The following is a 12,172-nucleotide window of genomic DNA, read 5'->3' as shown; positions in this document are numbered from 1 at the left end:
GTGATCTTCTGAATTTTCATTTAGCACCACCAGCAGGCCAATTCATTGGTTTATGACCTGCAAAACTAATGACATTCCCATAAGGTCAGTTGTGCAAAGACAGGGGGACATGGTAAACATCAGCGTGTTCGCATTATCATTGTGTTTTCATGTTAGTATGTGCCATTAGCATTTAGCTCAGGAAACCACTATGCCCAAGGACAGCCTCACAGAGCAAGGCTGCAGACATTCAGTTTTGTATCTATTTATCATGTGAATACCGGATAGGGTTACCTCAATAGGCCTCTACTCTAACAATCTCAAATTCACTCTTTGCTGAAACTCAATGAAAATAGACAGTGGTTCTATTTTTATGCCTATATTGGAGAGTAGACAGTACAGCCAGAGGAAAAGGTGGGAGAAAGACAGGGAATGACATGCAACAAAAGGCAGCCAGACTTGAATCAGGGATGTTACCCCAGTATTGCCTAACTTTAAGGTAAAAAGGTTGGGACCCACTGGCTTAAAGGGTATTATATCAAGAGCTTCTTTTGGCAATCAAACTACAAACCCCAAACATATATATGCTATAAGCCCATCCATTTGTAACAAATCAACGAAAATGGTAAAAACAATCAAAGTGAAAGTGGACACTGGTAGGTGAAGCACAACGAATCAGAACAGGACATGTCACACGGGGCCAGGACACACCATGCTGGGTCATGCTGCTCTGGGAGATTTATTTAGTGATTTTTCGTTTTTATTCTGTTTTTCACTTGCGCTCCTGTCAGGAGTGTTGTAAATGGGACAGTCAAGCAACAAGAGTCACAGTTCATCATCATTATCATCATCATCATCATCGTCACTGTCACCACCATTATGATCATCTTCCTCATATTATCATAATAATAATTTTCATCATCATTTAACTTTTTCCTCAAGCTAGAAAATAATTTACATCACATTGTTTTCACTGACTTTTGAGACCACAAACATTCCAGTAACACACTCTAGGATTAAAGGTGGGTAACAATCAGAAAAGCATGACTTTTTGCATAGTATTAAATGAACAAAGACATTGAGTTCTTTATTTACAATTATTGTATAGATAAAAAAAATATCATAAAAACAAGATGAACACGTAAATCACTTACCCATAAATGGCTAAGTATGCCAAAAAGATATCTGTTGGCATTTCTCTTTTTCTTTGTTCCACAAACTGCATGCTGCTAAATACAGTACATCGAGGCAGGTGAGAGTATATTGCAAAAAGTATCGATATCATCATTATCATTATCATCATCATCATCATCGTCGGTGTCATCGTCAACATAATTATTGGTTGTTACAACACGTTATCATTTGGATGTAATCACTATGTTTTGAAGTGTTTCTGACAGGAGCAGTGATTGATTACATACGGCCAAACAGCTGCGTCGGCAGTATGACTCGTTGTGGTGCATGATGGTAGATGTAGGCAGGAAGAGTTCCTGTTTTTCACACCAGTCCACATGGAGTTTCTGTCCTCAGTGGACTCATTGCTGTATTTACAAAGATTATTTTTAAACTTGTCGTCTTTGCGTCCTCTTAAAGCTGAATGTCCTCCTGGATGTAAAAGTGGTTTGAGAATATTGGCTTAAGTCTCTTTTTTTATTGAAAATGCTGTAGTTGCTGTTGTTATGTTTTGTTTATTGTTTTTTTTTTACAGACATACAAATAAATTGTGAAGTTAAAAATGTTGGAAAGAAAACAAAGTAAATCAACAGCTTTTAAGCAGAATATCAGAATCCAGACTTTTTTCCCAACTTAAATAAGACAGATTTTATTCAAATGGTCCATGTTATTTTTTCAACACGCCTGACCGGTAAAGCTTGTGCACCCTCTCCAGATGGACGGATCGACTGGGAAATGACAGAGGAGGAGGATATAAAAAAGATAGAACTGCTCGGATAAATGATCGGATATACTGTAGTAGTGTATAGGATTTCTTTAAAAGTAGAAAAATTGTCAATTTTTTTTCAAGTTGCATAATGAGTCTATCGCGTCATGCTTGCCAATTACTTCAGTTAGTAATAGAAATAACAATAGTACAGGCTAGTTAAGTGGCCTTGTCCTTCTGAGTGCAATAAGACAGGGTAAATGTGCCTTCTGCATGTAACGTCTCTCTGGTAATGTCTGATTTGTAAAAGCACAATAAATAGTTTACAACTAGTGAGTACAGTTGAGATGCTAGAGTACTGTATATTCTGTGACGGCAGGAAGACAAGCTTGTTTAAAACACACAAAAGCACATCTAGAATTACACCACAGAAGTTTTCATTCATAACCAGATAGTGCAGAAAAGGATCATCTTTTTTATATATAGAAAAAGAGTCAAAGCAACATTCCATTTTTGTTGTAATTTGTTGGGGGAGGGTGTTTTTATCAGTTTTTCCTTTTTTTTTATGGATGTTAAAAATGCCAACAATTGTGTGGGGCTGCGAGTGAAAAGGAAATCATTTAGACCCCTAAACATAAATCAAAAATAAAAATAAAATAAAAAAATAACACATTATATTTCAAATTTTAGACAAAAGAAGTGATTTCTGTGCGGCACAGATAAGCCAAATATAACTTTGCAGATTTCTAAAATGACTCGATTGCAGCCTTTCTGATGGTCACACATATTTTTAAAACATCAAGTCCTTTAAACAAGCAGGTTTATCTAGAAGACAGTTCACTGTAAAGGTCCTGATATCAGCTTTTGACTCGAGCCCTGACCCCAGGCCAGTGCTGAAGCACAGAAAAAAACAAGCACAATAAAAAAAAAATAGAGAAGAAGTAGTGAAAAAAGATTTAAATATTCCCCCTCTGTCACAAAAAGGAGGCCTCCGTTTAGAAAAGGCAAGCCCCTCCAACTTAATCCCAACAATCATATAGAGTAATACTAAGATTCCACATTTACTACGTATCCCATTATATTTTGGTTTCTTTTTGTTTGTCAATCCTCTAAAAATATCTACAATATTTGAAAAGATAGCAGGCAAATTCCAGCACATGGTTTTTCAGTAATAACACACCGAAACAGCTCTGGTCCTTCTGACCTTCAGCCTTGCCTCTCTCCTTCTAGAAACCAGGAAGTTTATCTCTACGAGGTTGTAAACAAATTACATTCTCTTTAAGACATAAATAAGTCAAAAGTATTTTGAGCCATTGAAGCAGGAACAAGGCAACATGCCGACAAACAAAGATAAACTCTCTCTAAATATATTTATATTTATAGAATATATCCCATAAATGCTATCATCATCATTTTTATTTTGCGTTCCTCTTTTACGACAGGTGCAAAACTACTGTGCAAGTTGAGCCCTGCCACCTCGTTACACATTTCTGTTTATGGATGAAATAAATTTTTACAGTCGGATACATGTTCATGCCACACAGAAGAGGGAACTTTGCAGGCCAGGAACTCATAGAAGCTGTCTTTAAAATAGTAGTCCGCCGCAAAGGCCTAGCCCATCAGAATGAAAGAACTCCAATAAAATTAAAACCCTTTTAAATAAAACTTGGGTAATGTACATTCATGCAGGAGCAACAATAATAATAACAATAATAATCAGAATGAGAATCAGAATAATAACAATGTTTTTCAATTTAATTTAAACTACTTTCAGTATTGACAATGTTATTATTGATGAGAGGGAGTGTTAAGGGGAGTTTAGAGTCCTGTCCTGTTTCGTGATTTTTACTCCTCAGCAGTGTCTCCCTCCTCATCGTCCTCCTCCCGGTGCCACTAAAGACACAGTTCATACATATGTGCAGTCTGCGACACGCTAATACAGTACATGCTAACACGCATATAGTCATACACACCACCGCCGCTGCCACCGTACACATACAACCATAAAAGCAGGATGGCTGTGTAGGTTTTGTAGCTTTGTTGCGCTTTTTTGATTGTATGTTAAGTATGTTTTCCTTTTCACCTTGCCATATTACTTTAGATTTTCTCCATTTCGAGAGGAGCGGGCAAGCTTTAAGAGCTCAAGGTTAACAGGGAAAGATGAAGATTTTTGCCACAGGACCCGTCCTGTGTAGGTGGTAAATTTGGGGCTGGGCTGGGTGAAATATCTGGGGTGATGACAAGGTGTAAGATTGCAGTTAAAGGTCTGGAGGAATAGGAGGTGTCCCACAGACTGCAAGGAAATGACATTAGAGGTTAGAGCTGAAGTTAAGATCAGGGTTAGAGGCTGGTCTCCAAGCTGTGAAGAGGGCTTGCGGGGCTGGAGGAAGCGGCTGATTTACTGGTGTCGATGGTGAGATTGATGCCACTGTCGATGGCGTTGTTATTCTTGTTGGGGGACGTGGGCTGGCTGGAGTACTTCCCCCTCCTCCGAGCAGAATCATCGTCTGTGTCGTCGATGAGGGGGATGTTGGGCGTGGAGTCTTCTATCCTAAACTCGGGGTGTGTCATAAAGTTGTGGATGGATGATCTGGAGTCTGGTTTTTCCAGGCCTTCATAGAGGGAGCTACGGAATGCATTCACAACACGGATCTGTCATAAAAAAAGGGGGAGGAAAAAGAAGACAAATGATCAGATGTTAGAGACAAAACGAAAGGGTTGGAGGGACCCTCGGAAAGAGAGGAAAGAGGGAGGCGGGAGAGAGGAGGGACAGAGGGGGGACCTCTCAAAGAGGTGAAGGAGGAGAAGGTGATAGAGCAACAAGAGAAAAGGCAACTGCAGTCTGTATTCTGCTTTCACAAGATGACTACAGTTCACAAGTCACTCAATTTTGGCGTGCACTAAGAAAAGCCGTGAGGAACACACTCATAAAATAAAACCCACAACAAAATCATACATTTCAAGAAAAACAAATACCAAAGCAACACAAACGCTCGTTGTAAGTATACGCTTTAGTCCAATGTGCTGTATACCTAGAAACAAGCCACGTTAATAAATGGAATGCTCACAGAAAAAATTTAAGGAGAATATCACATGCAAGTTTGAAGAAATCTGGTGGACGAGGTCAGTAAGAAGGAAGGAGGTTAGATCTGTGAGATCCAATCAGGTGGTTCAAAAAACTTCTGGAGGCACCAGAGCACTGTCTGGGACAATATCCACACAGACTCTGAATGGGTCACACAAACACACGAATATAGCACAGGGTGGGTGAAGCATGGTCCCAAACAGGGCAATGATGAGAGTCAAACTCAAGGCTGCAGGAGGAGGTTGGTTCAACACGAGCATTGCGGTGGGAAACTCACGACAAAATGACACATCCAAAGAAAAAAAAGCACACAGTGGCATTTAGAGAGCGAACACTGCAGGTTAAGTCTATATGAACACAGGAAGTAAACAAGGGGTAAAACACAAACTACATGCAACAAGACAACAGGACAGTGAAGAAGTGGACACCGGCACACAGATTGCTGACACAAAACATATGGAAGTGAATAATGAAAGTAATAAGTTTACTGTCAAGACGTCTGACAGTCAAAGCATGTTTTCAACTCCATGCACGTCTAAGTAAACACTCAAGTATAGGCCCCAAACAACTATGTGAAACTTTAGAGAGGATAGTAGTATCTGTATGTCATCTGTTCCTTCAATTTGTGGATTATGAGTATTGCAGATGCTGAAATGTAGGATCCACACCCATAAACTACAAAGATATTATTTGATACTTTGCTTTTACAGGACATTGACTCATGTCAGCACACTGGGATATATACTGTACAAAAGCGGTATGTCAGTGAAAATGCTACTTCTCTAATCTTCAGATTGTGAATAAAACAATAGTTGTTTTAATTGTTAACAAAAGAAAACTTGTGAATAGTACAATTGTTTCAGAATACTGTATATGTATCAGCAGACACAAATATTTCTAGGTCTGCAACTAATGGTCATTTATTATTGCTAAATGGTTTTCAATGGTTTGTTTGTCTATGAAATGCTCATCACAGTTTCCAAAATCTAAAAAAACAGCTTGTTTTGCCCAAACAGTAATCTAAAACCCCAAAAGCAATCAATTGATATAAAGCAGTAAATACTCAGATTTGCAAAGCTGTAACAAGTGAATATCCTGTGTTTCTGATTGATCCATCCATTGTCAACTGCTTATCCTGCATACAGGGTCGCAGGGGGCTGGAGCCAATCTTTGGATGGTGGGAGGAAGCCGGAGCGAACCGACGCAGACACGAGGAGAACATGCAAACTCCACACAGAAAAGCCAGGGAAACCGGGGTTTGAACCCACAACTTTCATGCTGTGAGGTGACAGTGCTAACCACTGTACCACCGTGCCACCCTCCCTAAAATGTAAGTATGATATTATTATCGTTTTTTTCTATTCCATGGGAAGTTGTTCCAATTGTTTTGCTTGAAATGACACATACATTAACAGTGCACAAAAAACCTAAAAGATATTAGGTTTTTGTGTATGTATGGTAATACTGTATATACTGTAAATATTGTAGTACTGCTACTCAAGTAACTGTAGCAGCGCATGGACATAAAACAGATAAAGACAAATAATAAGAGGAGCCTGTCTGGATGAGTGCATGTGACAGGATGTCTGACAAGTAACACTGATGGGGTGTCAGAAAAAGGTGGGGGGTTGAATTAATGTCGCTGGTGCTGCAGAGATCTATGTCCGTAACTATAGCAACATGACAGTCAACTACACTGACAATATGAAGCGACAAGACGGAATGAATTATTGGTGCGGTACTGCTTTATGGTGACTCCACAGACCCTAAGCAGAGTTTTACATCTGACTTTCATCAAGCAGATAAAGATTAGAGACAAAGTTTGTGTGTGTGTGTGTAAAAGAGAGAGAAAGAAAGGAAAGATGAAGGTGGACAAAAACATTAAGCAGATATAGTCCCTCACACTGACAGATTTTAGTCGCACCATTTGGGATCCCCATTTGAAAGATTGCAAAGTAACTAGCATTGTTTTTGTTTTTTTAAAGTCTGCCACACACACTGTGGCTTCCTTTATGTTTTCTTGTCATTGCGGATGATGTGTCAGCTGGAGAACACATGAAATAGGTAAAACCTGCTGCAGCTAAATTCAGTGTGATTTGCCTCATCAGTGGCAAACTCACAGACGGAATAAGACAACATTGCAACTTATACTTGAATGTTTACCCAGACCCTTGGTGAGTTGATTGAAATTAGTTCATATTAATGCCTGTCAAGACATAAAAATGAAAGGATGGGAGGATGGGAGGTTGGATGGGGGATGAGCAGAGAGAGACAAACTCACAACCTGAAATGTCACGCCTTGGGTATCACCCTTAGTCCTGCGCTCCTAGCACTCTGAGGAAACAAACACACATTCTCCAATGAGAGGACAGTACACCCAAGCATGGGAGGAGATATCAAGATGAATTTGAAATCCAGTATGAACAGAAAAAAAGACAAGAAGAAAGAGAGGAAATGAAAAAAGCAGATAGCAAGAAAGTAAAGACAAATCTTCAGAGATGCCAACCCCCAAATGGTTATTTGTTTTAAGAATTACAAGCCAGACAATGAGGAGAGAAAAATAACTTTTTGTTCATGACATGATGGCACCCCTGAAGCAAAGAGAGCAGAGAAGCAGACTGACAGTGTTCTGACTCACGGCCAGTAGGAGGAGGAGCAGTAGCAGCAGTAGTGCTTGTAGGAGAGGAAAGGGCATTGGACAAGGACACGTGACTAGGACTAGAAACATTGGTTACATCCTGGGTCTGGCTGGTCGTGGATGATTGGCGTCTCAGAGCCCCCGCCCCCTGAAAGGAGGTGCCACTCTTGAAGGTGTTGACTACATCAATCTGTGGGAGGAGAGCGGGACAAAAGAGGACAAATGGCTGCTCAGAGTGACAAATGGCAACACAGGTTGACTGGGGGAGGGGGGTCAGGGTGTAGTGTCCCCTTAAATTGAATTTCCCTCAAAAAGGATTATTTCACCCAAATTACAAAAAACATCTTCTCTTACTTAATTTCAAGATTTCTGCCCACACCCAAATAAAATGGAGGTGAATAGCTTCTCAATTGTCCCACTCATAATAATCCACAGACCTCACTGTGAACTGTTTTTAATGGAACTATTTTGTACCTGTACTGAACAAGGTTATAATTGTTAATGAAGACAAACAAAATAACGAAAACTAGATGTGAAAAAACAGTCGTTGACTGAAATAAAAATAAAAACGAGACTTTACAAAAAAAAAAGATACCTAACTAAAACTGTATTGTAGGTTAAACTAACTAAAATGAAAGAGTAAATGTCCTTAGTTTTCGTTTATTTATTTATAGGCCTACATTTTGAGTGGATATGAAGCCGGGGGAACTGACGTTGCGGGGCAGTTGGTCTGGCCGGTCATATGGGCCGGACCGGCAGTTCAGCAATGTGCGGTGATTAGCCGATAGGCACTTGTTGGTGAGCCGCGGGTGTGGTATGCTTTTGTCCTCTGCGTGAAAAGCTGGCACGCTGCGTGTTCGTCAAGAGCGACCAGGTCAGGGGTGGTGTCTGGCCGCAGCGTAGCAGGTGGCGACTGCTGTTACTAGGAGAGGCTGAAGGCTGAAGTAGTCGGGAAGACCCAGGTAGGAATCAGCTGCGTAGTTGGTGCGATTTGAACATGTTTTCTGTTATCTTTTATACATAAATGTGTACAAAATAATATGAATGCAACAACTGTATGGAGTTGTGTTTTGTTTAGTTCCTGTGTGTGGGATAAACTTGTCCCTTGTCCACTGACTGTGAGCTCCCCTTGCACTGGGTTAACGTGTCTGCTGATCATTATATTTATTGCGTATCAGCTAGTGTGTGTTTTATGGGGTCATTGATCTCAGCCAGACTGTCTCTTTGAGCTACACATTGTTTTAATCCCTTTTTTTTTTTATTAATAAAGGTTTAGATTTTAATATAACTGCTTTCCAGTCATACATGCCTTCAGGGTGCTGGGGATCTGTTGTTTATGGCTCCAAGGGGGGCCTCCGCTATCTTCCCATTTTTTAGCTGTCCATCAATTGTATTTCACCTCCATTTATATTATTTCACCAATTTTACCAATAATTATAGCGCTAGAGACTGATGTAATGGATTTCTTGGGACCACTGGATACTATGATTAGGGTAGTTTGCTCTTAGGGTTTTCTGTATGTAGGTTAGAAATTATACTGTAGATTGCATTTACTTCATTTATTTGTAGTATTCATTTAGACAATGTGTCAGTACTTCAAATATATATATATATATATATATATATATATATATATATATTTGCTTAGTGTTTGGGCCCATATCCAAGCTTCAGACAGCTTAAAAAATGGTGTCCCTTTTCACAAATATTTCTGATTGTACTTGTAGCTAAATTGGACTGAACTGAACTAAGCTGGACATGGTGCAGCGACAAAGACTAAAACTCACTCTAAAACTAAGAATTTTCCAAAAATAAAAACTAACCTAAACTAGCAAACCCACATTAAAAACTAATTAAAACTAAGCTGAAATTGAAAACAATAAGTCAAAACGAAATAAAAATAAAAACTAATGAAAAATCCAAAACTATAGTAACCTTGGTACTGAAAATAATTGACAATACATTTACATGACAATTGCTATATATGTCGGAGGTCGCACGCCTCTGGAGCAACTAGGGGGTTAAGTGTCTTGCTCAGGGACACATTAGTGTCTTACAGTGGATTCAAACCCGGGTCTCTCACACCGAAGGCGTGTGTCTTTTCCACTGCCCCATCACCACCTCTATCCAGAATAACGTTATTATTTCAAGAAAGAGGTGTTGCTGTTGAACGTTTTAAGGCACCACAGAACAAAAGTCCATTCACCTCTGTTGTATTGGGTGCATGAAGACAGCCATCTCAGAGACAGAAATCTCCAAACTTAGACAAATAAAACCAAAACTATCTGCATGGCTAGATACTGTAGGAGGTAAAAGATGAGATGAGTTTGCTAATTTGGGTGATCTGACCCTTTAAATACTAAGTGCAGTATAGCATACAGATGCAGCCATTTATTATATATAGCCATTATTATCATTCAAGATGTTTTGTTTCATCCGAACTCATTTTACTTCAGGAATTACAGAAAAACTATGGTTTAGTACGACTTGTGTTTCATTTTTGAAGCTCCGGTTATCGGTTCTATTGATTATGATAACACTGAATACTCACTAAATAACTACTGAAATCTTAGATTGCCAATTTGGTTAAACCATGTTATGTGAATGTGAATCTATTGTATATTGTCGCTAATAATCTGACATTATATAGGAAAGCCAAGTGTGCACAGCTACAGCAAGGACAATAGGACAAAGCTGAACCAGGATGTCGGTGTGTAACTCGTGATGGATGTTTAAAAAGAACAGTTTGTTTGTAATTTTTCTCTTCTAAATAAATCTGACTAATCTGAGGGTTTGTTTAATACCTGTTTGGTCATCTGACCTTTCTTGTGTGTTGCCCTGTTGAACCTTTTACTGCGATTCAAAATCTCATCAAATACGCCGGTGAGTACAAAGTTATCACAACCCACGGCTAGAGCTCTGACGATCATTTGAAATAAACCCTAGTTTAATACTGAAAACCTTTATTTCTACTGGCCCTTAACCATGTTTGGCTGCCTCTGTAGCATGCTGCTCCATGGTATCATGTCGTGGGATAGCTTCACCCTGGACCATTGGTGACACATCAGTGAAATGAAATCAAATCCAACACTCAGGCAAAACTGTCTTGAATATCACAGTGTGATGGTCACAGTGAGAACAATTCAGTGACCATGTCCAGTTGTGTTTAACTCCGAGGTTTGACCGTCGATCTCCCAAAGGTGACCGCCTCAGTCTAGCGAGAGAACGCTCCATCTTCATGTACCTAAATAAATCATCTAGAGACAAAATGACTTTAAGGCTGTTACTGACTAACACAAATAAGTTTGGCTTCTCAGGTAATTTCTGAGGGGGGGTTCGACTTCCTACTGAAAATTGATTATAAGACAAAGACACGGTAAAACAAAAAGCCATGTCAGAAAACATACTGGATATAATTTAATCTTGCTGGTGTTTACTGCCGCTTAAAGAGGTGGTATTATGGTTTTTGGCTTTTTCCCTCTCCTTTATTGAGTTATGTATCGTTTTTGTGCATGTACCAGGTTTGCAAAGTGAAAAGTCCAGCCAAAGGGAGTTCCCATCTCCCACAGAAAACACTGCTCTGAACTGCCTGAAAACTGCCTGTTTGTAGTCTAGCCTTTACTTCCCTTTCTTGTGACGTCATAATGAAAATACGTTTCATAATGCTCACTGAGCGACTAGTCCGACACGCCCTCAATAACACCGGTGGAACACTACCCTCCAAGCAGTCAATGGACATGAAGTTGTTACTGTGATGTAGAGACAGAGCTCAGTTAAAACTTTATGGATGAAAGATACTTTTGTTACAGATTACTAACTGACCACTCTGAAACTCTTGCTCCAGTCCAAATTGCCAACCTGGTCGGCAATATGTAGCCTACAGCTGAATCGAAGCTGTTTACCATCTTTTCGCTTCTGATTGGCTAGTAGTCCTTAACTAGGAACTGTGCATGTGCAACTCCCAACAAAGATCATTTAGAGACAAGATGCATCACTCCATAGCTAAAACGAAGCCCTCAACACAGGATGAAAAGAGGAGCTGCAGCAATGTGCAGTATGACAAAAAAATTGGTGTTTTTTGAAATTTAAACCATGTAAACCTGTTCTGGTACAACCCCTAAATAGGATTTTGAACCTGAAAATGAGCATAATACCACCTCTTTAAGTGACAAACAAAACCAATATCCATGTATTCTTTCTTTTAGGCAGCATCAATCCAGCAAAATCTCTCTGTGACATGAAACAAATTGCAACATGTGAATCAAACCTTTGTCCTTTGAGTGTTCTCACCTGAGTCTGAATACGGCTGAGTCCTCTGAACCAGAGGATCTGTCCTCTCCGCAGCTCCCTCTCTGCGTGGTCAATCTCCTCATTGTCCTCATTTACGTCCTCCTCTGGTAACTCATCTTTCTGAGTTAGCTGGCCCGCCCTCCGCAGGAAGCGCAACCTAGTGTTGGGTATGGTGGATATCACCTAACCCACAGAGACGACAGAGCACTGGGTTAAAAGGAAAGATGGCAAGCATACAGTATAGTAGGGATACACTGAGGAAGAGTAAAACATGGTGAACTACAATAAAAGCAAGTACAGT

At 39.7% G+C, this 12,172-nt stretch overlaps 1 protein-coding gene and 1 long non-coding RNA gene across 4 annotated transcripts in view; one reads left to right on the top strand and one right to left on the bottom strand.

The window, feature by feature from the left end:
* Positions 1-672: 672 nt before the first annotated feature.
* The window catches only part of atp2b2 (ATPase plasma membrane Ca2+ transporting 2), a 150,631-nt gene continuing 139,131 nt past the window's right edge, over positions 673-12,172 (bottom strand). For 2 of the 3 annotated variants that reach the window (XM_046076182.1, XM_046076183.1), the window contains 2 exons: positions 11,872-12,054; positions 1,036-4,510 (listed from right to left, as the gene is read on the bottom strand). In XM_046076182.1, coding sequence (XP_045932138.1) covers positions 4,199-4,510; positions 11,872-12,054 — 495 coding nt within the window. In that variant the 3' untranslated portion in view covers positions 1,036-4,198. Of the gene's footprint in view, positions 4,511-7,678; positions 7,772-11,871; positions 12,055-12,172 lie in introns of all 3 variants that reach the window. The other variant, XM_046076181.1, reaches the window with a different exon arrangement.
* Positions 8,323-12,172, top strand: part of LOC123987370 — a 31,663-nt gene continuing 27,813 nt past the window's right edge. Inside the window, exon 1 of the long non-coding RNA XR_006829107.1 lies at positions 8,323-8,543. This is a non-coding gene — a long non-coding RNA (uncharacterized LOC123987370). The remainder of the gene's footprint in view (positions 8,544-12,172) is intronic.

The sequence above is a fragment of the Micropterus dolomieu genome, linkage group LG18, assembly GCF_021292245.1.
Source record: "Micropterus dolomieu isolate WLL.071019.BEF.003 ecotype Adirondacks linkage group LG18, ASM2129224v1, whole genome shotgun sequence".
In the NCBI taxonomy this organism is placed as follows: domain Eukaryota; kingdom Metazoa; phylum Chordata; class Actinopteri; order Centrarchiformes; family Centrarchidae; genus Micropterus; species Micropterus dolomieu.
The sequence above is the reverse complement of the archived record's forward strand: the minus strand, read 5'-3'. Positions and strand labels throughout refer to the sequence as shown.